Below are 26,546 nucleotides of genomic sequence, written 5' to 3'. Positions count from 1 at the left end.
TTTTCCCCCTCTCTCTGTCTCTGTCTGTGTCTGTCTGTTGCTCCATTTCTGTCTCAGAGTTTCTCTCTCGCTCTGTCTCTGTCTCTCTGTGTCTGTCTCTGTCTGTCTCTGCCTCTCTCTCTCTCTCTCTCTCTCTCTCTCTCTCTCTCTCTCTCTCTCTCTTGCTCTCTTTCTCTCTCTTTTACTTTGAAGAATTGTGTCTCTCTTACTCTCACATACACAGCTTTCAGGGAGATAGCCCAGTCAGTAGCGTTGCAGGATTGAAACCAGTGTGTTGCCATCGGCATGGGTTGAACCCCCATGTTCGACAAGGGATTTATTTCCAACAGTCAACTTTGTAATTGTGCACTCTCCTCATTGTCCAAACATGCACATGATATTCTCAAGCTCACAGCGGAAGTCCCAGTGCTTGGAAACATGAACATGCGCATGCAGACATTTTTTTGGTTTAAATTAGATAGCGCCATACTGTATGGCAGCTGGCTTTCACCCGGGAGAAAGCAGCTTGAATGTTCATGAAGGTAACTTCACAGGACTATACAATACCTTATCCTTATCCTCTTCCTCTTTCCTTCAATTCGACATTGCATGCAGAAGAAATAAAGAAACAAAATTGGGTCGCACCATACAGTATGGCAGCTCGCTTTCCCTAGTGAGAAAGCAGTCTGAAATTTCGTGAAGGTAACCTGACGGGATTATACGATACCTTATCCTCATCCTTATCCTTTTCCTCTGCGTGTTTCTCTTTCCTTCAATTTGACATGTGCCAATGTGAATGTGCAGTCCTGGGTCTGAGCATTGGCGACGTGATCATCCACCGCGACGATCTTCCCCCCAACCAACAGCGTGCAAACATCGATGGACTGGAACCCAACTCGCTGTACCGTATCTTCGTCAAGGCCAAGACAGCGCAGGGGGCAGGGGAGCCCTACTTCATCGACGTGCGCACAACCGATGAGAACTCTGGTTCGTAAAAATGTGCCCTTTTCTCTTTTTTTTTAACATTTTTTTATTTTTTATTTTATTTAGAATCAATGTCAAACAGAGAGGAAATCATGTGAGAGTATAATAGATGAATTCTACAGACAAAATTTATTGGGCCTACGACCATACACATGAAGAGTTAAATGGCGATGTGCACACTACCCGTCTTGTGTCTAGTGTAGCCAAAGTGGGCTCCTGTAAGGAAATCCCCATGAACTACACCCAGTGGGTTTCTATCATTCTGCAAATAACTCTGTCAGGTTTTTATGGGTTGTGAAAGAGTGAATACTTTGGCTTTTGTTGAGGCAAGCTTGTTTCAGACATCAATCAATCAATGAGGCTTATATCGCGCATATTCCGTGGGTACAGTTCTAGGCGCTCTGCAGTGATGCCGTGTGAGATGAAATTTTATGCGGCCAGTAGATTGCAGCCATTTCGGCGCATATTTACCTTTCGCGGCCTATTATTCCAAGTCACACGGGTATATAGGTAGACAATTATTAACTGTGCCTAAGCAATTTTGCCAGGAAAGACCCTTTTGTCAATCGTGGGATCTTTAACGTGCACACCCAATGTAGTGTACACGGGGGGAGGGTTCGGACACCGAAGAGAGTCTGCACACAAAGTTGACTCTGAAATAAATTTCCGCCGAACCTGGGATCGAACTCACGCTGACAGCGGCCAACTGAATACAAATCCAGCGCGCTACCAACTGAGCTATATCCCCGCCCACGTAGACATAGCCCTTGCTAGTGACGCGGGCTCAGTTGGTAGCGCGCTGGATTTGTATCCAGTTGGCCGCTGTCAGCGTGAGTTCGTCCCCACGTTTGGCGAGAGATTTATTTCTCAGAGTCAACTTTGTGTGCAGACTCTCCTCGGTGTCCGAACACCCCCGTGTGTACACGCAAGCACAAGACCAAGTGCGCACGAAAAAGATCCTGTAATCCATGTCAGAGTTTGGTGGGTTATAGAAACACGAAAAATACCCAGCATGCTTCCTCCGAAAACGGCGTATGGCTGCCTAAATAGCGGAGTAAAATTGCACACACGCAAAAAAAACCACGAGTGTACGTGGGAGTTTCAGCCCACGAACGCAGAAGAAGAAGAAGAAGCTAGTGACGCCATGGCCTGTAAATTGCCACGTGGAAAAAGTTTGACTCACTAAAAGCAAGAGTATTCACTCTTTCACAATTACCCATACAAACCTGACAGTTATTTCTCAACAGCGTCTATTAATTGACACAAAATTAGTGATACGATTTAACTTGATTCTTTATCACTTTGACCATGCATTTTTCAAATGAGTCAGCATGGCGTACTGAAAATGTGGATGAATTGATTGAATTATATTGATTATTTAATATGAATGACAAAAAAAAATACCAATGAGGAAGGATGCTCCCTGCTTTACAAAAAATAATTAAATAGAAAAGGCAAAAAACAATGGGTTGAAGCAGCCTGCATGCAACTGAGGTAAAAACATTTTTTTTTAAAAAACCAAGGTAGACGTACCTAATTGAAGTTGTCTGTTGTGTTGTGCGGAACAGAGCTAGCGGAGCCGCAGATTGAGAAGGTGCATGTGGGGGAGCATTCGGTCAACATCTCGTTCAGTCTGAGCGACAAGGAGAAGGGGAAGCGCACAGGGTCCGTCTACTACCTGGAGTACAGGAAGATGGGTCAGTGGATGTTTGCTTGGTCTCTTTCTTGTTGCTGGTGCGTGTGTGTTTGGGTAGTGTGTGTGTGTGCATGTGTGCGTGCATGTGTGTGGGGGGGGTTGTGTGTGTGTGTGAGTGTGTGTGTGTGCGTGCATGCGTGCATCTGTGTGTTTGTGTTTAAATAGGTGGTTTTCTCTGTACCACCACACTCCCAGTTGTCTTACAAGTCCTGTGTGATGCGGTCCAACAGGGGACCATAAGTGGGACCGAGACCAGGAGGCGGCCACGGACCACTTCTGGCTGACCCTGGACCAGCTGGAGCCGGCCACCACGTACGAGGTGCGCGTCGTGTCCGTCCCCAAGGAGAGTGGCGACAGCGGTAACGCCGAGTTCAAACCCAGCGAAGAGACTCGCTTCGACACCATCGGCATAGGTGAGCAGCCCAGACTTTTTAAATATTTAAAAAAAAATGTTTTGTTTGTGTGTGATGCTATACTCTATGATTGTATATCTCTATGCAATTGAGTAGAAAGTGACAATTAATGCAAATGTCAAACCCAGCGTAGAGACTCGCTTCAACACCATTCAGCATAGGTGAGCAGCCCGGACTTTTTTTCTTTGTTTTTTTAGAACGCTTTTGGTCTGTGTGTGATGCTGTACTCTATGAGTGTTCATATTGTGTACGAGTGTATGAATATTCCTCGATGCAATTGAGTAGAAAGTTACAATGCAGAGTTGAAACCCAGCGTGGAGACTCGATTCAACACCATACCATTCAACATTTGGACCTATCTCGCTATGGATATTTTCAATCCTAGTCCATCTGACCCGTTGACCTCTGAGCATGGGAACAACACAGGAATATGAATGATAATATTTGTAGAGCTTTTAGTGTTCAAGGCAGCTGAAGTGGCGGATCTACACAAATCATTGTATTAATTGTTTTCTTCAGTCACAGCCAGCAAGTTCTTTGCAAGTTGATTTGAAGCTTTGTAGAGTTTCATACATATATTTCAGACGGAACTACATTTAGAGGGGGTAAAGTATGCAAGTTACACCAGAGATACTGTAAAAAAGAGATCACTCGCTCAAAGTGAAGCCGCCTCGAACACCTAATATTTCACTTAATTGAGAAAAAAATCATTGGTGGTCTTGTTGCCATAGTTCATGCAGTATTGAAAAATGTGCCATGCTGGCGCTATAGGGGAACCCCCCTTTTAAGACCCCCCAATATTAACAGACCTTGTTTTTTTCACATTTTCTGTTCATAACCCCTGTAAACTTTGCTCCATTTTAAGACTCCCTCCTTTTTAAGACATGGTTTTCTCAGATTTGTGGAGGCCATAAAAGGGGAGTTCCACTGTAGGTGATACTAGACCAAAGCTAGTCAAAACCACATTGGGTACAAATTAATTTCCGAGAAGTTTTCATGATTTTGATGTCCTTTGGGTTGGCCAAATCTACATATAGTTTCTGGCTTCAAATTCTTGAGTGTAGTGATGTCTCTTTTATAGTCTCTCATGGTTACACTTGGCAAATCAAACCTGCTGCTACCAGCCTATACTACTGTGAACCTTAGAAAGAAATGGCTTTGCATCAAATAGTTCCTTCAAGTATTGCTAGATCGAGTGTGGATCCCTTATATTCATGTTGAATGAGGCATCTCGACAGCAAAGTTTTCCTACAGTGTTCATTTACACTTGAGCGGCTTTGCATATAGTCAGGCATGGCTGACCATAGTTAATTAAATCTCCTAATTACTCACGTATGAGTCCCATCGGCTTAATTGACCTGTTTGTTAAAGTACTAAGTGCTTGGTCTCTTAATTTCTTGTCAGTGCTGCATAGAACATGATGATGCAAAATGATGATGCAAAATGCATGATGCAAAGTGGGTGTTTGAGAAAGAAGATGAATTGTTTGATATTACCTTCTGTTTGTTCTTTCTTGAGTAGGATTGTTATCTGAATAACATAAACAAAGACTGAAATCACTTGTACATCATATTCCCAAGTGAGCTGTGATACAAAATGTGTAATGAGAAATACGCATTAAACAACTGTCAACTAATAGTGAAACTGTAGCCTGGTACAATTAAGCTATCTCCATTATAAAACCTCAGAGATTCTAAATAAAGGTCAAGGTCTTAAAACCTCAGAGATTCTAAATAAAGGTCAAGGTCTTAAAAGAGAGGAAGTCTTCAAATGGAGGTTAATTTACTGACACTATGAACATGAGTTAATAACGCAATCAGGTCTAATTTAGTATATGTATAGAAGAAGCCTTACAATGGACTGTCTCAGAACAGAGTCTACTATAAGTCCAAAAAGTGAATTCTTTCCTTTTTGTCTTTTTTCGACAGCTGGATAAACTGATTGAAGCAATGCTTATCTGAATATCACTGACTCTGTTCTTTTTGTGTCAACTGTCTTACCTAGGTTTTGGTTTGCAAGCTTTAGCTCTCGTGTCTGGCAACGACACGCAGACGTCAGGCAACATGACAGACGAACACACGCTGGGAGGTGGAGCATTATTGCTGTTTATTTCCGTAGATGTTGATTTCATTTACCAAGTTTTAGATGAAGTTGCAGGCGCAATAACCAGCATGGAATGCGCTGGAATGATGCCGGTTTTGAATGAACTCTGAGTTATCAGAATGATACCCGTTTAGAACGAGCCCTAGCTGAGCCGTCGGAATGATTCCGGTTTGGTGCACGGCGTCTCCCGTGTCTTGTGCAGATGAGAATGTTATTAATACAAATAGACATTGAAGGGAAATAACTCTGTCAGGGGTTGGTTGGCTGGGGAAGACTTATCCCCCTTCAACACAGTGAGGTGAAATTACGCAGTTGATCAGTGGTGGCAAGCCTCTTAACAGCTCTGATGTCATGTGCATTTATGCAGTGTCAGCTTGAAATAATGCAGTTTTTTCTTTAAAAAAAAAGAAGAAAAAAAGTGCTCTTCACAGTTGTCTATTCACTGTTGCCATGATGGTTTTCCTCGACTGATCAGTGCCAGGCCACATGTATTTTGAAGGGGTGCAAGTCTTCCATAGAACATAATGAACAAATAATAACAAGGACAAAGTTATTTACTGAATGTGTCTATTATTGTTCATGTTGTTGAAATCATGAGGTGTTTGTGACTTTTATCCATGTAGAGTATGCTGTGTTGATAACCAGATTGTGAATGTTCATCGTTGCAGACTAACTGGCTAACCCACATTCCCTTTGACAGTGAAATAAGATATTTTGGGCTGCATTTTGTGTCTGGTTGTATCAGTAGGCAGTGATTTTTGACAGAAAAAAAAATAACCATGCAGGCATGTCCAAATGACAGGTTCAGATAGCTAGGGCACTGTTTTATGTTCCAGAGAAAAACATTGATCAGAAAGTTGAAGGGCAGATGCCTTAAAACAGACAATGGAACCCGCTGATTTCACTCATGCATGTGTGTGCATACAGTTATAAACTCGCATGCACAGACACGCAGAGGCACAGACAGACAGGCATGAACGCATCCACATGCACACGCACGAACGCACACACACACACACACCCACACACACACACACACACACACACACACACACACACACAAACACTTAAACTGTACTGTATCTTAATAATTAACAATCTGGATGCCAAGCACTACTCAGTGGGAAATGCTGCACCAACACAGGGCACAGTTTACGGCTGTGTTTGATAATGTACACTTTCAGGTTTGGCAAATTTTTGGTTTTGTACACTTTCAGTTTGGGCAAATTTTTGGTTTGGGAGAAGCATGGTGTTAAAGATAGGAATTAAAACGTATCCAGTTTGGTTTGTAAAATACAGTGAACTGCTCTCTCTCGAAACATTTCAGCTAACCTTTTAGTTGTTCTTTCCCTCGCCATTTGTAACATTGAATCACATGATTGGGTTGAGTTTCTGTGTGTTTATAGTTAGAACAAACGGGATAGAGTTGAACAAAAGACACAGATGAACCAAGGTGCATGGTTTGTACCCTGTTCACATTCCATATACTTCTTATAAGTATAAGCCATCATGTCAACCGTCACAGATCTGTCCCAGGCTTTTACATGGGTATAGAGAGCAACCACTTGCACAGATACCAAACATCAACAGCCTGGCTCAATTAATTGCTTCTTAAATATGCAGAGTGAGACTGTGTTGCTGAGTTAATTGTATTGGCTGACACTGCTGTGATTTAAAAAAAAATTCATCATTTAACAAAAAAAGCCCCTCTTTTTAACCAGCCAGGATGTACATGTTTGGTATGTGTCCAAGTGAGAATGTGTTGCTGAATGAATTTCACTGGCTGACACTCGTGTGTCATTAACAAAAAAACAAAAAACAAAATTCAAAACCAAATTCCTTCTTTCATCCAGGATGTAGGTGTTTTGTATGTGTCTAAGTGAAGGGTGTTCCTTGTATCACACGTATAACAGCTTAGTCAGATTTACTGTCATGCAAATGATCGCTTAAATACGAGAAGGATTCTTCTTCTTCTTCTTCGTCGTTCGCTATACGAGAAGGATGAGACCTTTAAATCACACACACACACAAAATTGATTACAATTTTGTAACGGTACACTGATTTATGTGGTGTTTTCAGTTCCAGTTCCAAGTCTTGAGGAAGGTATATGGGGCTTTTATGCAGGAAGCATTGCATAGCACTTTTTTCTCTCATCAAAGCTGTATTGAAATTTCATGCATTTAACATTTCAACTTTTTTTCTCATCAAAATTGTATTGAAATTTCATGCATTTAACATTTCAACTTTTTTCTCTCATCAAAGCTGTATTGAAATTTCATGCATTTAACATTTCAACTTTTTTTGTCATCAAAGCTGTATTGAAATTTCATGCATTTTATAACTTTGACATTTCAGTTTAATCTGCAGCTTGATATTTCAGAGGTCCTATCTGTATTCATGGCTTTCTCTCGCGTATATTTCAAATACTCTGTGTACACTTCAGAGTGGTGTTATGTTACAAATTCTTCCTCTGGGAAATTGAATGTTTTTGATATCTGATGCTGATGCTGAACTTCTGTGCAAGGACAATAATTGTCATTTTCTCATTATAGACAGATTCTGTGATTTTGTTCTACAATTGTGCGAATGACAAAACAAAATATTTTACTTTTGTTTCTTTTTTGACTCACATGCGAAGCAAAAGTGAGTCTATGTACTCACCCGAGTCGTCCGTTGGATATTTCTTGGACACTATTCAGTCTATCAGTACCAAATTTGGCAAGATGGTGTATGATGACAAGGCCCCAAAAAACATACATTGCATCTTGACCTTGCTTCAAGGTCAAGGTCGCAGGGGCCATAAATGTTGTCTAAAAAACAGCTATTTTTCACATTTTTCCCATTTTCTCTGAAGTTTTTGAGATTGAATACCTCACCTATATATGATATATAGGGCAAAGTAAGCCCCATCTTTTGATACCAGTTTGGTTTACCTTGCTTCAAGGTCAAGGTCACAGGAGCTCTTCAAAGTTGGATTGTATACATATTTTGAAGTGACCTTGACCCTGAACTATGGAAGATAACTGTTTCAAACTTAAAAATTATGTGGGGCACATGTTATGCTTTCATCATGAGACACATTTGGTCACATATGATCAAGGTCAAGGTCACTTTGACCCTTATGAAATGTGACCAAAATAAGGTAGTGAACCACTAAAAGTGACCATATCTCATGGTAGAAAGAGCCAATAAGCACCACTGTACTTCCTATGTCTTGAATTAACAGCTTTGTGTTGCATGACCTTGGATGACCTTGACCTTGGGTCAAGGTCACATGTATTTTGGTAGGAAAAATGTGTAAAGCAGAAGGTCAAGCATGTGAGTCGTATGGGCTTTGCCCTTCTTGTTGTTTAATTTTTTTGTATGAAATAAACTTTCTCTAATTAATTGTAACTTTCAATGAATGATCTTAATATCATGCAAGTACTGTATGAAAGAATTTCCATTCGGTTACAGTCATTCTTTTATTAACAAATTCACATTTGAGATCTTGCTGTACTAGCCTGTGCAAGTTTGAAAAGTGCATGCTTCAAGGGTGTGGTATTTATCTGTGGTCTTTTTTCTGGCATGGTATGGAAACTTACCAGCTGCTTGCGGGCGAAATATAATATGCTGCTAATGCTGCGTTAATTAAGTTTGAATACTTGTACCGCTCACTGTTTGTGTAGATACAACTGGTGGGATTCTTAGGCAAAAAAAAATAAATAGGTGTGGTTACGGTAACATAGCCAAAAAAAATAGGGTAGGTAGGTAGGCAATCACTTTTTTTTTTTTAAACTTTTTTGTCTAATGTGTACAAATTAAACCTACTTGACAGGGAAATAAGTGTGCGACACGGGCGCTTTCGCTTTCATTGCGTTTTTTGCACTCGTTTTTTGGCTCACGTAAGTGTAGCCTATGCGATGCTAACTTTTGTCTGTCTGTGCGTGCGTGCGTGCGTGCGTATGTATGTATGTATGTCTGTGGTAGAAACTTAAACATTTGAAGACGTCACAACATTTGAAGACGTCACATTATGATGTAAGAGGGTTAGACGTCACGCGAAGGAATTACTGAAAGTCTCGGTCATTGTTATTTTGCCGAGCGGGCCGAGACTAGTTTTTTCTTCGAAATCGGCCATTCAGATCTAGATCTAGTGTCTCGCTTTCTTGCACAGTGTCACCTATGCCGCTTACTGTGTGTGTGTGTGTGTGTGTGTGTATGTGTGACGAAGTGATTGAGTTTGTGTTACTGTTTGTCGATTTCTTACGTGAGCCTTGAAGGCTTCGCCTCTTGTTGTTTTTTTTGGGTTTTTTTTTTGACAAATGTAATAAAAAGTTATAGGATCGGCCCCTAAAAATAGGGTAGGTCGGGTTACCGTAACCACACCTATTTTTTTTTTTGGCCTTAATGTTCAAAAATATATTAAACTGATGCATTTGATTTCAAGAAAAGCATTAATCAAAATTAGGCATTTCAAAGCAAACTGACTGATTAAAAAAAAAAGGGCCTATATTTTATAAATGATAAGTATACATGTACAATTTTAATATATTGTCTACAATGCGCTGTGTGAGTCTAACTGAAATGTTGCATTTCAAGTCACTTAATTTTATTTTACAAATGTGAAATTCAGAATGCCTTTTTTTTTTAATGAACTCTACTAGTGGGGCTCGTATGTTGCAGACGCACTCATAAATCATTCACATCTTGCAACAAACATCATACTTTGTGATATTGTTCTTTATAATTATTTAAGGGATTTCAGATACAGAGCCACTTCAGAAATCGGATTTTTTGCTTTTGATAGGGAATAAAAGGCTGCATTTACAGCAGACGAAATTCGTACCAAAAGCGCTCAGCAGTAAATATTCCCAACTCAGCAAATGTAAAATTCAATGGTTTACCATGCACCAGAAGTTGTCTGCTGATAACACATGCATGACATAAATACTCTTATGGGTATTTTTGTGTTCTGGTATTTAATTTGATCGTTTTTAGAATTTTATATATCCGCAGCATGAAAATTCAAGATGGCGGCCTCCGCAACATTGCGTGTTTTGATTTGAGCGAAAACAACGTTTCTGAAGGTAAGTTTTCAAGAATACGCATCCATTCACCAATGTCACATCATTTTACTGTTTAATTCTCCCCTGGGGTCTGTTATTCATCGGGTGAAGCGTTGAAATGCAGAGACTTTGTTTAATCTTGCAATAGCTCATTAGCTGGATTGTGATGCTGATAGATCTAGATCTATCTGTTGATTACAAGTAAGGAAATCATGATCGCCACGCTGGTGATTTTAAACAGATTAAACGAACTTTGAATAAAAGGCGAGGAGAAAGAGATTGTTCATGGTATGATAAATGATTAGTCCTGCCTACGTTAAGGACTTCCATAAGTCTCTAAACGGCTGAGGTGGGGAGGGGTAGAGTCAAAAACTGAGTGAGGGTAGGCCAGATAGTAGGATGACCAGCTGGAGATAAAAACACTCCACTCCCCATGTCTTTACAGTGTTGTGATCAAACTTTCAAAGACGGTAGGTAACAGACAAAAGCATACAGTGTATGCTAATCAAATGAGATAAGTGGTTTTGAAAAATGAAGAGGTACCGCTCTTTGAGTTTTACAATTTTGGTTTGTTGCTTGTTTCTCATCCTTTTGCTTATTCTAAGTTGACCGTGCATTGGTGTGAATTTTATTTTTACAGGATATACAAGAGTTACACCACATGCCGGTTCCTGGGAACAAGCGTTCTGCATTTATTCCGGTGCCACAGAAGGGAGCTGATTTCACTAGTACTACTGTATCAAGGTTTGTTACCAAATACATCTTAACAGTAAGATTTTTTTATTTGTATTAATTGGAACATGTTTGCACATCATTTGTAAGCGACCTCTGTGAATTTGATGGGTTTAACGTACGTACCCTCACTATGGTCAACATTCTGTTAGCGACTGTTTGAAGCGAATAAATGTAGCGGTCAGAAAGATTCCAGAATCAGTTGGGTCACTGGAAACTGTGTTTGTTTGTTTTTTTAACCTGAAACAGTAAGAATTATACGAATTCATGAAATAAAATTTTCTTTCATTTTGGTCTGTTGTGTGAAGACTTGCTAACCCGGCTTTGACCAACTCTCTGAGATAGTAAACATTATTCAAATACATTCAAATAAAAATTTCACTTTTCATCTTTTGTGTGAAGGGTACCCCAGGCTGATTTCCTGCACCATGGATGTAGAGGAGGCCAGACAGTCTGCTTCTCATTCCAGCTGTGTTGCGTTTTTTTCTGCTCGTGAAGTGTATCGCCACATTGCCAAAGCCATTGGCCAAGAGAAGTCACCCTGTCTGCCCATTTTGCATAGCCTTACAGGCTGTGACACTATGTCGTTCTTCAATAATCAGAAGGCTTGGGAAGTATGGCAAGCATTTGAAGACGTCACTCAAACTTTCTTCAGGTTGTCTGCTCCTCTTTGTAAGCTGAGTACCACTGACAGGGCAGCACAAGAGCTTTTTGGTGTACATTTGTAGGACAAAACCAGCAACGTACTGGGTGTAAACAGTGCTAGACGGTACCTCTTCAGTAAAAAGAGCTGCCAAATTGACCATAATCCCCTTACAAGTGAGGTGCTGCTGCAGGACATGAGATTGAGAAGAGCCATCTACCTATTAGACTTCCAAACTCTGTGGGCTGGCAGTTCAAGGCTGGAAAGTGGGAGTCATTCTGGACGAGCTTTCAAGAGGTATCCAGCGTGTGCCGAGAACTCATGAGGTGTGCCTGCAAGAAGAGCTGTACAACAAAACGCTGCAAATGCTGCTAAGAAGGACTGCAGAGCACAGCTCTCTGCAAATGTGCTTGCATGCCTGTGAAAACTGTCAGCATCTAAACTGTGCAAAAATATTATTGCACCCATTTTCATACCCCAACTCAAACATTTATTCCTGTGTCATTTTATTCAAACTGTCTATGCCATTAAACTTTAAAGGCTCGCATCTTCGCTATCTGGCACATTTTTTTTTTAACATCATCATTTACGCCGTCAAAATAAGGATACCCTTGACGTGACAAAGAGATGTGACAAAAACTTCGGGTACCTTTTAAAAAGCCGACGACAATTCCTGAGGCACAACTGGGTCACTGTTGTATACGAAGAGAAAGTCAACTTGATTATCCATCCAGAACAGGTTGTTTTATTTCGCCATCTTGCATATTTCTAGTGTTGTGCCATTGTACCTACTGATGTATGTGTCGATCTCACGGATGAGATGTTTATGTGTCAAATTTGAGGGATACCCAAGTCAACTAAAATCCATGTATTTTAGCAATGACCAAGTGGGTTGCGTTGCAACTTTCAGGAATGTGTGTCTACACACGAGGCGTAGTTCAACCGTTTGAGTACACTTTCAAATCTTCACGAAATAATATTTTAAAAACTGCCACAGGTTTGTTGACTTACATCCCACATATTTTTGACTTCGCATGTATATATGACAGATGGTTGTTTCAAGTACTGCCAAAGTTTCTTTTGAGTATAGACACTTGCCGGAATGTGCCAGTTGTGTAAACACATGAGAACAAACAACGTTTTCGAAATACAGCGATTATGAATTTTAGTCGACTTTTGAGTTGATACATTACATTTTTATCAGTTTTATTTTGGGGGTACCCTTATTTGGGCGGCGGTCAAATAACCCATGTAAAGACCACCTTTTATCTTAAAAGTGTTCCAGTTAGCCAAGTTGAGTGCCCTCAATAGCATACATTGAATATAACAGCACAGGAATGAATGTTTTCGTTTTGGTATGAAAATTGGTGCAATATATTTATTTTTGCACAGTTTAGGTAATCCACAAATTCTTCAACCCTGCCACCCACACCGTCCAATCATTCTCTGCACCAACAATACATGTATTGTTTTGTTTAAAAATGTTTTTGTGTTAGTTTCTATTGCAAGAGAATGTCTTGTAGCATCAAAAATGCCTAAATACCCTTTTATTGGCGGCCATTTTGAAAATTGTAAAAAAACTACCGATTTCTTAATTTTTTCACGGTGGCTCTGTATCAGGTTTTGTTAAGCAAAAGCAAATGTCCATTTACGCCAAATTTGCTGTTAATCACATGAAGTGAAATATGCCTAACATACCCAACCGTTTACACTGGCGGCCATTTTGAAAAATTGTTTAAAAACTACCCATTTTTTTATTTTTCGCGATGGCTCTGTATCAGGTTTTGTTAAGCACATGAAACTCTTCATATTTGCTAAATTTGGTGTTTGTTGCATGATTTGAATGATTTTGCAACATAGGAGCCCCACTATACTGGAAGTCATCTGCTTGTCTTTTCTGTATCTGAAAATATTACTGCTCATGATACTTTCTGCATTTTTTTCTTGGCCACAATTGCACTTCTTGTAAATCATCGTCTAGAATGATTTTCATGGGTTAATGTGAGTTGGGGGAGGTTAGGTATAGAAGATGCTTAAGGAGCTGAACTTTACTTCAAAAGGATAGTCTTTACACTTGGCATAATCTTTCGACCTGTCCTTTTTGTCATGTTCATTAATGTCAATGAAAAGGGAAGAAAATAACATTAATCTGGACGTTTGCAATTACAGTATATCTTTGAATGGGTAACATTTTTAGCTAAAGGTGGACAGAGAGAGATTTCTGCAGTGTGGCAATGAAGCAACCATATTAACATTATAAACACCAGAAGCTGAAGATGGTTTACTTCCCTTGAGTGAATTTGAGAGCATGGTTTCCAATGCTGCAGCACATTAATGATGCAATTAATTAGCGTTAATTTACACATGCATGTAACTGCCTGATACACACATCCTACTGATAGTACAGCTTTTGGGAGCGGTTCATAATTTTAGATATGAGACATCACCATGGAACTATTGAACTCTATGATGTAACTAACCATACACCCAATATTATTCTCCCAGTAAGTAAAAATACCCAGTGTATGCTTACATATAATCTTTGTGTAACACACAGCTGTTTCTTTTTTCTGTTTTTCAAAACATTATCAAAAGTACCTATCTTTTTTTTTTAAATAAAAATTCAAGTGTTTTATTTTGCAGACAAATAATTGTTTAAAATTTGATACCAGATTTGGGTGTTAAGTGATTTTACACATTTATTTTTGGGAATTAGATTCTAACTCATGACTAGCACATTTCTTCAATTTTTTCCAGGAGCTGTAAATTAAGATTGGTATCATTTGTCTGGCTGGTAAACAGTAAAGTACATGTGCAAGTTTCTTTGAAGTTGATGATGTACCCTGAATAAATGAGACATCTTTTTTCTGCTTTTAGGAGGTAAGAGTGATGAGTTAATGTAGGAACGTAGATAAGGAGGGGGGGGGGGGGGGAGAAGTGATGAGTTGTAGGGGACAGGGGGGGGGGGGGGGGGGGGGCATCAAAGTATCACAGAGCTATAGTCAAAAACACAAAGTGTGCCTGAAAAATGAATTTACACAAAAATCCAACAAAAAATTGACTGCCAACTAATTAATTTTGATTAATTCAAAAATTAATTGTCTTTTGAATGTACAGACAATTCACACACATCCCTGTTTGTCTTCCAGGAGCGAAGAAAGGCAGCGTTCTGTCGGCGGGCTGGTTCATCGGTATGATGGTGGCCATCGCCATTCTCCTCCTCATCCTCATCATCGTCTGCATCGTCAAACGCAACAGGGGCAAGGAGTATAAATGTGAGTGACGTACGGCTCATCTCTTTACAACCATGGACAGACAAAGACAGTGGCCAATACCAATAATACCAAAACAGATGGACTGCTAACGTTCCAAAATTCACCACCCTTTTGAGACCCCCCAATTTAAGACTCACTCCCTTTTAAGACTTTTTAAAAAAAATTTTATAGATTTTCTGTTGGTCCCTCTGTAAATATACCTCCTTTTTGAAGACCTGATTTTCTCAGATGTTTTTAGGTCTTAAGGGGGAGTTCCACTGTGTAAAACTTGCTCACCATTCACCACATTGCATCATTTTGCTTCACGTTTTGTATAATTGATTTAATTATTTGTTGCAGTCCCTCCTGAGAAAGATACTGTGGATGAAGCGCCGGGACACTTCAATGAAATGGCAAAAAGGTGAGTGCTAAGGAGTCTGTTAGGACATTTCAATGAAATGGCAAAAAGGTGAGTGCTAAGGAGTCTGTTAGGACATTTCAATGAAATGGCAAAAAGGTGAGTGCTAAGGAGATTGTTAGGACATTTCAATGAAATGGCAAAAAGGTGAGTGCTAAGGAGTCTGTTAGGACATTTCAATGAAATGGCAAAAAGGTGAGTGCTAAGGAGTCTGTCAGGACATTTCAATGAAATGGCAAAAAGGTGAGTGCTAAGGAGTCTGTCAGGACATTTCAATGAAATGGCAAAAAGGTGAGTGCCAAGGAGTCTGTCAGGACATTTCAATGAAATGGCAAAATGGTGAGTGCTAAGGAGTCTGTTAGGACATTTCAATGAAATGGCAAAAAGGTGAGTGCTAAGGCGTCTGTCAGGACATTTCAATGAAATGGCAAAAAGGTGAGTGCCAAGGAGTCTGTCAGGACATTTCAATGAAATGGCAAAAAGGTGAGTGCTAAGGAGTCTGTTAGGACATTTCAATGAAATGGCAAAAAGGTGAGTGCTAAGGAGTCTGTTAGGACATTTCAATGAAATGGCAAAAAGGTGAGTGCTAAGGAGATTGTTAGGACACTTCAATGAAATGGCAAAAAGGTGAGTGCTAAGGAGATTGTTAGGACATTTCAATGAAATGGCAAAAAGGTGAGTGCTAAGGAGTCTGTTGGGACACTTCAATGAAATGGCAAAAAGGTGAGTGCTAAGGAGATTGTTTAGACACTTCAATGAAATGGCAAAAAGGTGAGTGCCAAGGAGTCTGTCAGGACATTTCAATGAAATGGCAAAATGGTGAGTGCTAAGGAGTCTGTTGGGACACTTCAATGAAATGGCAAAAAGGTGAGTGCTAAGGAGACTTAAGACATTTCGTACCTTAGCACTGTAAAAAGGTAAAGGTAAAGGTAATTCCATAACCAGTTTTTGGTCTTCGGGGGACAAGATGTTAAAGATCACGTGGTGTCTTGTTGCAGTGAGAAGAATGGCGTCAACACAAGCGCGTCATTCGAGCGCGACCCAGAAAAAGTTCCGCTGGAGGATGAGACCGACAGCCTGGAAGACTACGGCGACGTTGACCCCCAAAAATTCAACGAAGACGGCTCTTTCATTGGTCAGTACGGAGACCTGAAAACCGGCGCAGAAGCTCCCAACGCCTCAGCCATGTCATCCATTGTGTAGTTCCATAGCTGGCATCTGCAGAATCTGCACAAAGGGGCATAACCTTTGCTCCTGGATTTCATTGGATTCCAAGAAAAAATGATTAATCTTGCTTTCTGCATCACGTTTGATGCGGTTGTGGGTAAACTTTTGTCAGGAGCCACACATTTGATTCCAGAAAAATTAATCTTATTTGCTGGGTTGAGATTGAGACAGTTGTGGATTAACTTTTGACAGGAGCCACAAGCTTGATTCTAGCAAAAATCATCACTCATACCGTGTCAAGTTTGAAACAGTTGTGGATTAACTTTTGACAGGAGCGACAAGGTGGATTTCAAAAAGATTAATCTCACTTTCTGTGTCAAGTTTGATGCAGCGGTGGATAATCTTTTGAAAGAAGAGCTTCAAGTTTGAGTTTTTGGGAACTTTTGAGAAGACGTACACGTTTGAGTTTGTGCAAAGACTGGTGCAGTTTTTGTACACTTAGGATGCATTGTACGTGGTCCTGAAAAGACTTGGCGGAATCGTGTTTTCAACTTGCAGAGTGACGTTATTGTGAGTGAAGAATTAATTTCAGTACTGTGGAGAAAGCGTGCAGAGTGTGAGACTCTCCTTGTGTCGTTGTTACTGCTGGTGTAAACAAAAATTCCTCCGTTTTCTGTTGTGAGTTGGTAACACCAACGATGTTGGAGCTGGATATCTGATTTTGCAAGTCTACTGGCGAAGGAATTCTCTCACGTCTACTAATAGAGAAAGAGTTGAATTCTCATGTTTCTAATGCTAGAAGTTCAGATTGCAAAAAGAAAACATGCCAGTATTTGACTTCGTCATTGTGTCTGTTCAATCACGAACAATAATGGCAAGAAGCGTATTTCGCGGAAGCCAAACTGAGACTGCCGGCTCGACTTTTGCAGACAATTAAGCTGAAAGGTGTTGTCTCCTAACAGTGTCAATTTCTTATTCCTTGTTACAACAACTGTACTCCAGTGAAGCTGGAATTGAAGATAGATTTCTATCAACAGGCCATGATGGAAGAAACAAACATCAACGGCTATATTATACACCCAAGTGAGACGAATCAAAGACGGAACGGATAAATTCACACAGAAACAGCAGCAGATTTTCCATCTAAGTTCATCACAAAACTCACGGCACTTTCACCTTTCATTTCTTTAAATAGGAGTGATGAAAAAGTCATTTCAATCTATAAGTGAGGGTACTGAAAAGAATACCACAAACAAACCACAGCCGTGGGACTTTTCAGAAACGGGAAACAACTTGATTTAAATCTGGATTGTCCGGACCTGTTGTTGGATGAGTTATATTGTTGAAGGGGAAGAAGTCACATGCCCACAGCCCCAGTATACATCGCTGTTTGAAGTTTGGTTTGATGGATATTGATAGTGTTCAGTGTATACGTGTTGACCATACAGCTTACAGTGTATTCATTGTGATTTAATACCTTATGTGCAATTTACTGTGGTGATAATAATCGTGTCGCATTGAAATCCTTTCGTCATTTTTGTCATGCATAATAAACAAAAGCCAACATGATGTAGTTTCACAATTGCTTATGAAATACCACAGCACTCATTTCACAGAGGAAAAAAAATGTAAAAAAAATTAAGATTTACATTTTGTAATAACAAAAGAAAATGTATTATTGATGCCATTGAAGTGCACAGTTGTTTTACTAGCTGCAATAGATGTCATGGACTTTAAAAAAAAATTATACCGTCAAGTTCATACCTGAACACACAAGGAAAATACTAAGAGATGCAGGCATGTTCATGGATAAATTAAGACCCTTTTGTGAAAAAAGAACATGAAAATTAAATAAAGAAAAAAAGAGGCAACAAGATAAGATCAAGAACATAAAGAACAGAACGAATTAAGTGCACCCATGCATGCTTAAATAAAAAAAAAATTAAGCTGTGAGAGCTTCATTGTTATCTTAAACTTTAAGTCGGGGTAACAAAAATATCTGTGTTTGACTCAACAAAAAGCATCAACTGCTCATGAACAGTGATTGTACGGAATTTGTGTGATAATACAACTAAACCAGTGAGCGTTTCGTACTTCATATACATTTTCCTGTCACTAAACGTAATTGTTAGGAAGTCTCCTCGAGATCTGCTTTACTGTAAATAAATGCTAAGGTTATTCATATAATAATGTATGTCTGTCTAGATCTGCCTAACTGTACATGATTTTGAATATTTGCTCTCTAAATCCGTCTAGGTTTGCTTCAGTGTAAAATGATTGTCAGGTTAGTTTCTCTGTAAAGCTAGGATTCCATTCTTACGGCTGCGGTGCGGCTCCGGCGACGGCAGCGGCGACGGCAATTTGAAAAACATTGATGAAAGAAGGGATGACCCCATTCACACGGGTGCGGTACGGCGACGGCGACGGCCCGGCGTGCGTGCGTTTTTTCAAGAAAGCTCCATGTGGCTTTCTGGACTGCCGTCGACGGACGCCGTCTGGTATTTTGTGGGCGTGTCTCTTTTCCCGCGTTTTTCTCAGAGCCTTTCCGAGCACAAAGAGACGAAAATACTGCTGAAATCTTTCGCCATCGAGTTGCAGTTCTTGAACAAGATGGTGATAGGTTCCATACTGCCGTCTTTTCTCCAAAATGGCATGCACCCACCAGCGATGTCGTTTCTTTTGGCGTTTTTTCATTTGGCGGTACGCTAATAATATTAACATAACTTGTTCTTCATTATGAATGACAGTTTGCATGAGACGAGACCAATGTGGAGCCATGGCGGCATTGGCGGGAAGAGAACATATCCGGACGACGTCGCCGTTATATACGGTTCACGACGATGCGTTTTTCTCGCCAGAGCCGGATGCCGTTGCCGTCGCCGGAGCCGGAGCCGCACCGCAGCCGTAAGAATGGAATCCTAGCTTAAGTCTTTGTCTAGATCTGCTTGACTGTAAATGGTTGTTGAGGTGTTTAATGCTCTGTAAATCATTTTTGCTTCTCATGTTTAATGTGAAACACTATATACTCTGTGCTTGAAGCTGAGTGACGGTATTTTCACGACAGTGTTAGAAGCAGGAAAAAAAAAAGTATAATTTGCAAGTTGAAGTTGTTGTGAATATTAAGTGGAAAGTTGCAAAAATGTCTGTTAGCTTTTTTGTGGTGAAGATTTCATTTTGGGTGTGGGTAAAATGCCTCTTCCTTGAAGAATAATTAATCCAAAGGCAAGTGTGTGTTTTCTTTTCACTCAGATATTCTTCTTCTTTTTCCTGATCTCAATGGAATGATTCTCGTTGATGTCTTAATTAAGTTCATTTCTTGTTTTGGGAGTGCTCTAATATGCTAGAGACTTACACATAGAGCAAAACAAATTCATCTGCCAGTCAACGTGATAGTAATAAGTACTGTGGTATTAGAAAAAAATAAAACTTTAGATCAATCCACATTCTTGTTCTTTCAGCAAATGCGGTTTGAAGCATCAAATTATCTTCCTGGACATATTTTTGCAATTTGTTTGAATCTCATTTTATTGTAAATATCGTGGTGACATATTTTCCAAAATACCTTCTGAGTTGTGTTAATTCCATCAGCAACAATATGATAATAAAGATAAATATTTTGATCACATTTGGAACCACCGTCTTTATTTTGAGCTTGCGTTTGACGAACTCAACCCCACAAGCTTAAAAGCCAAACCAAAAATGGCCTTACCTGTTGTTACCTGCTAACGATGTTGGCTAATGGAGAAAATGAGCGCCAATTAAGACAGCCAGCGGTGAAAAGAGCTGCCTTTCTTATGTAGAATCAGAATGGGGAACAACAACAAAATGAGATAATTGTGGAACGTCAGTCCTTTTAAGACCACACAAAGAGAAAGTACAGTCGTCATAATTTGAATGTCAATATACATGTACAGACCTAATAAACAGAAAACGTGGAAAAGCAGGGTCTTAATTAGCAAGGAAGAAAAGGTCTGAAATCGGGAGGTCTTTAATGAGACGTTCCACTGTACTTGTATTTCCGGCTTACGTAATGAGTGGTCAAAGTTGGGACTTTTTTGTGTTGGTCTTTTCATTCAGTTAAATTGAAAAGGTCCATGGGGTCTTTGTTTACATCTTTCTTATAGCTAAATCTAGTGAAACATACCCATAGTTGCGTCACTTGAATAAAATATGTCAAAGATATTTGTATGTGCAATATATAATGGTAGAACCGTCGAGAACTATGGAGAAATCTGTGCATTTTATGAACTTGTACATATATGGTCTGATATTTTAGAAACTGCAGTACAACATGTTAGATGCACATTAGAACAGTGCAATTAATTTGTGCTTAGGTTACAACAGTGCATGAGAAAAAAAACTTTATTTGTAAACACCAAGATATTAATGTTAGTTCGCTGCAACATATATGTGTGCTGACCATTTCAATGCATTTTATGTGAACATCGATCATTGCCTAAATCACTTTGCATTGTCCTTATCTGGCTGGTGTGGAATTATCTTTGGGTTGTGATTGTGATGTGTTTTTGTGTGTGTGTGTGCTTGTGTTCGTGTGTGTGTTTGCGCTTCAGTGTTGATGTTGAAGGAAATCATATTCCCTCCCTGACTTTCTTGCATAATTCCACAACATTTCTTTTTCTGCATCCTGATTATATTTTCTTGACAGAAAAAGGCTTTTTACAGTCGGCAAGGATATTAAAGCAGAGTTTTGTTACTGTAACGGCAATGCAGTCTTGCTATCTTTGGAAAGAAAAGATGGACAAACTTAATTATTACGACTTCATCTCTTTGAAAGTGGAGGTTTTGTTACTTTATTTACAATGCCTTGGTTTTCTAGAGGAAAGAGAGGGACTTGCCAAGGCTAATATATTTCTGTGTGTAATATGTAACTAGAGAACATTAACACTCATCATTTCTAGTAGAGATGTTGGTATTGGTATTGACGGTACATGTAAAGATACAGGTCGAAATGATATTGTTTATGCCTCCATATTTAAACAAGTGTTTGTTGTCCTGTCAGGTAAAAGTGCAATATGGTAATTTTCTGATGCCATACCTTTGTATAATTAATACTGTTTTGCAGCACTTTTCTCCACTAACATCATTTTTATTTCACTCTTTATTGTCATTCGTAGCTTGATGTGCATCAACAACAAAAATTCTTTGCAGAATGACAGTTTGACTTTTAAAAGTGTTTAACATTTTAGTGTGACATAATTGTAATGTGAGTGTTGTTGTTTTTTTATTCAATCTTTTGTTTTGACATTTTTTTCTCTCTCTCATTTCAGTACTCTTGGAAGCAACTAGAAATGTTGTTATATTTATTTGTGAGTTATTTATGTTATCCATTTATGTTACAGGTGCTATATTTTATTGTGTAAACATTTCTGTACCATACATATTTTGTTGTATCACAGTTCAAGATACACCAGAAGTCTGTTTTATATTATACATGTATTAATTGTGTGTTTTTGTAAAAAATGGCTGATGTACTTGTTGCTACATATATAGCGTGTTGTCTACATCTGCTTTCCGTGTGTAAAGCAACAACCTTTCCTTGACATGTTTATAATTTTGGACTGTAACAAATTTGTTTTGTATGTGTATGTTAAAAGCTACCGTGTTACATTTTAACAGGAGTAATTTAACTGTTCTTTCTTGTGGTGAATCATCTGTGTAGCATTCCAGTATTAGCGTTTTGGATCTGTTTTAGTGTTTTTGTGTGCTGTTCATCTCATGGTGTCAAGCCATTGTATCTCATGTGCTTGTTTTAAAAGTACTAGTGTTGTAGAGTATTTGACAAGTGTTGGTTACAGGCTTTTGTGACAAAATGTAAAAAAATAAATTGAATTTGTTTTAAGTGTGTATGGGTTCTGAGCTGGTAGCAAGATTGTAGTTTGGTCTCTCTCTCTCTCTCTCTCTCTCTCTCTCTCTCTCTCTCTCTCTCTCTCTCTCATGTTAATTTGAAGTGCCAGTAGAGTGGTGTGCAAGTGATACAGGACTGTGTGGATGTTAACTCTAATTACGTGTGGGTTCTTCCTTAAATATCATTTTAGTCCCATCTGAATGTTTGGTAAAAACAGTGCTAAGCTCTGAAAGGGTTTCTCTTTTATAGCTTAAAAGTAGTACATTTACATGTAATACAAAGTGAATACGGAGGTACGCTGGCCCAAGAAAAAACATATTTAAAAAGAGGGAGAAAGAAAGACAATGTATAAGGAAGTAGTGAATAAATGAAAGTTTGACAGAATTAGGATACAATGTATATAGTTTCACCAATCATGTTCCAATTTTCCGGAATAATTTTCATCTCACGTACGTTGTCATGTGTCTGTCACTGAGATCAAAAGAGAAACGTTCCATGACATAAGGTAGCAATTAACTGCATGTTTTGTAGTGAGTAATAGCACATCTGACACAAAAGCGTTTTGTTAGTTTGTATGTGAATGTATATATATAGCTGTTGATGTAAAGATTTCTGAGGGGCTAGTTTTTTTGTAACTTCTGTCATTCATGAATAGAGTTGTTGTTTGCTCTTGACTTTTTCATTTTTTCTCTCTCTTTTTTGTTGTTGCAGTGTTGTCATAAAAGTTTCATGAACAAGTAATTTCAGATAAACTTGGAGATGTAAACATGACGTGTTAGTACGTAGTTTGCTTCTCTATTGAACATTTTGTGCTGGATAAGAGATCTGATGACAAAAAAAAGTGCTTTTTATACTGTTTTTGTCAGAATTGGACTTTTTGTTTGCCATGACATAGGGTAATTTAGCATTTTAGTCACTAATATTTGCAATCACACAGAAGTTACGTAGCTTGTCCGTCTCTTTAATGAGAGTAGTTTGGTTCCTATTTTTGTAAATGCAAGCTACTGTCACGCTGCTAACCCCTCCTATTATCAATACATGTGTGTCCCTATGAATTCATGTTGGTACGTTTACACAAATTACAGCATGTTTGCTTGAGAATTAATGTTGATTACGACTGTCTTTATAATTATTTGTTTTTCTTACTCACCTGAGTTATCAGTGATTCCTTCTAATTAGCAATGTTTGTCTGTGCTTTTCATTGGAAAGATAACTCTGCCATTCTGAAAGGGAGGCAATCAAACATTTGCTCTTTTAGCTAATTGTTCTTTTCTTTTTTACAATATAAATGAACTTATTGACTTTATGTGACCTTGATATTGTATGCTATGCTTCAATGTCTGATATTTGACAAGGTTTGTCTGGCTGTCATCTTAGCTTTTTTGAGATTCTTCATTATTTAGTTAATTACCTTTTTTTTCCCTTTGATTGCTGACAGCTGGCTTGAACCCTTAATACTGGTTTTGTTAATCAGGTGAACGTTTCTGTTGTCTATAGACTCTTCACAACACTGTATGCAAACGTTGTTATTAATTATATCCTTGTTATCAAAAAGTATATTGAATTTTTAGTAATCAAAGTTCATATTATCATCCAAATTACTTGTCTAAGCTGAAATTTGAGAGGCAAGAAATAGCTCTTTTGCAGCCTTAAAATTATTTTCCCTGATATAAATATTTCGAACAAGGAATTACAGTAGGTTGCGTTAGAAAATTCTAATACAATCATTCGCAAGAAAATTTGAGGGCTACGACAGTGGAAATTGTCTGTAAAATATTTCATAGATGTAAACTGCTTTCTCAGTTTCATCTATTTTCCTATATATATACAAAAATTAGGCTGCATTAATTTGAATTACATGTATGATTTTTTCCCCATCGCTATTGTTCAAATTCCCGTGTTAATTATGTCACCTGCTTTGACATAAAGTGATAATATTTTTGTACATTTGAAGGTGTATGATGTCACAAGGGATGTTGATTTGGCAACTTGCATCGTTCTTTCTTTCTTCTTTTGGCAATTCAAATTTAAGCTTCAAGCAGGAAACTTTGAAAAAATTTCTTTCACGAGTAAACAGAGTTGATGTCGTGATCAAAATTGCATTGTTTTGACGCTTAAAGCAAAGTGTTTAATTAGTAAGTGTTTTAGCCAAACCTGGGGCATAGGGTAAGTCACAAGTGACCAAATCAACATGCTGTTGTAAATACATTAAAACACACTCCACCAATGTACATGTGTTGATTTCCCCACACACAGATGTGTATATTTTTTCCGCGCCATTGTGTACAGTTATAAACTTTTGTGTTTGTCCCTCCCCTGTCTGTCACTTTGTTGATGTTTACAGCTACCTTTCTTGTTGTGTAAACTATCTTGTAAACCACAACAGATCTGTTCAGGCTTTTGCATGGGGTACGAACTCCTTCAACTTGAAGACATACCACAATTTAACAGCCTGGCTGCTGTTTCAGTAGAGTGGGGCATTTTTGCTGAATTAATTTAGAAGATTGACATGGGTGTTTATCAAGAAATTAAAGGATGTAAGCGCTCTAAATGCATAAAATATGTACAACAAAAGGTAGTTACTTACCTTTGTTTCTTAGAGTTTAGATAGCGCTTTGCCTCGTTTGATTAAGATCAATAAGAATTTAATTCAGCAGATTATGTCCACCCTGCCCATGCGGACAGTAAGCCAGGCTTATCAGTGAAATGATGCCACCCTGCCCATGCGGACAGTAAGCCAGGCTTATCAGTGAAATGATGCCAACTTGCCCATGCGGACAGTAAGCTAGGCTTATCAGTGAAATGATGCCACCCTGCCCATGGGAAATTTTGGATAGATCTGTGTTGACATACATGATTGCTTCCATGACAAGGAAGGTGCATGACATGTATGTTAAATCTTTCATTTTGTAAACTCCAATCCATTTTATAAACCGCATATTGATGATGTGGAAGGTATGTGTGAAGGCATGCGTGTGATGGTTTGTGTGTGACGTGTGTTTATTTTGAGATCTGCTGATCAGTGGTATTGGTGTCATGTCGCATCACTCCCTCTCACAAACTGTGTCATATACTACACTAGGTTTTTTCTCTTATTTGCTGTAGAAAAAATAAAAATAACCAAAATTAAAAAAAAAAATAAAAGCAGTAAATTGGCAACACAAATGATTAACCTGGGAGGAATATTTGGATTTTTTTCATTGGTGTCGCTGTCATTATTTATTAGGATGTAGCTCTGAACAAAGCCAAAATGAACACAGTCTTTTGTATACATTTATACAAATGTTGATAGCAGAAATCATGAGAGCAGATCGAGTAAATACACTGTTTTGAAACTTATTGACGTTCAAAATTGAATCAATTAAACGAGTGAAGGAGGAAACTAACAAAATCCTGCATAAATTCCCAGGTTGAAAATGATGTTGTTTCCTCAACAGAATTTACATGAAAAATAATTGTATAGTGATAAAAATTATCTCTGTCTGCATGCAAATATAAGAGACTTTCGGGTTTTGGACAGATAAAAGGCTTTGTGTGTGTACACTGGATTTGTCTTTAAGAACAACAGGTTGAAAGCGACAGTCCCCTGCCCCCCATATGTACATTGTATAACATTTGACACCAATGAAAAAAATCCCATTTTCTTAGAGACAAACTCCCAAAATGTACCCAGGTGATATTACATTTTCATGCATGTTGCTGAAAATGAAATGATAGATGTTACGTCCACTTTTGTTCAATTTTCCATGCTGCGCTGTTTCTGACATATATCACTTTAGCAGTGTTGCTGAAATTGAAATAATAGATGTTGCATCAACTTTTGTTCAATTTTTCATGCTGCGCTGTTTCTGTCATATATATCCAACTAGTCATTGAGTGTTTTGAGCATCGCCTGGGTATTACATTCTTATTGTTTGCATACAATGTGTCTTTAATGTGCGTTCTTTTCACATCAATCAAATTTTAATAAATTTGTGCTTTTAAAACTGTCTTGAAGTATCATAGTATGTGGTATGTCTGTGACTATTTGACTTTTTTGAGTGCTTAATTTGTTATGTGAACTTGTGTTACATATGGGGGAATGTAAATACACACTCACACATGTGCATGCATGCGCACACACACACACACCACCACACACACACACACACACACACACACACACACACACACACACACACACACACACACACACACACACACATGCTCATAGATGTATGTGCATGCAATCATTTAAACATG

The 26,546-nt window shown here is 38.7% G+C and overlaps 1 protein-coding gene across 4 annotated transcripts in view; it reads left to right on the top strand.

The window, feature by feature from the left end:
• The window catches only part of LOC138963830 (neuroglian-like), a 75,581-nt gene extending 49,287 nt beyond the window's left edge, over positions 1–26,294 (top strand). For 2 of the 4 annotated variants that reach the window (XM_070335680.1, XM_070335681.1), the window contains 7 exons: positions 784–966; positions 2,532–2,660; positions 2,890–3,072; positions 5,077–5,160; positions 14,749–14,874; positions 15,214–15,274; positions 16,270–26,294. In XM_070335680.1, the coding sequence (XP_070191781.1) occupies positions 784–966; positions 2,532–2,660; positions 2,890–3,072; positions 5,077–5,160; positions 14,749–14,874; positions 15,214–15,274; positions 16,270–16,474 (971 nt within the window). In that variant the 3' untranslated portion in view covers positions 16,475–26,294. Of the gene's footprint in view, positions 1–783; positions 967–2,531; positions 2,661–2,889; positions 3,073–5,076; positions 5,161–7,255; positions 7,280–14,748; positions 14,875–15,213; positions 15,275–16,269 lie in introns of all 4 variants that reach the window. The other 2 variants (XM_070335683.1, XM_070335684.1) reach the window with 2 other exon arrangements.
• Positions 26,295–26,546: the final 252 nt, after the last annotated feature.

The sequence above is a fragment of the Littorina saxatilis genome, linkage group LG4, assembly GCF_037325665.1.
Source record: "Littorina saxatilis isolate snail1 linkage group LG4, US_GU_Lsax_2.0, whole genome shotgun sequence".
NCBI lineage: Eukaryota > Metazoa > Mollusca > Gastropoda > Littorinimorpha > Littorinidae > Littorina > Littorina saxatilis.
The sequence above is the reverse complement of the archived record's forward strand: the minus strand, read 5'-3'. Positions and strand labels throughout refer to the sequence as shown.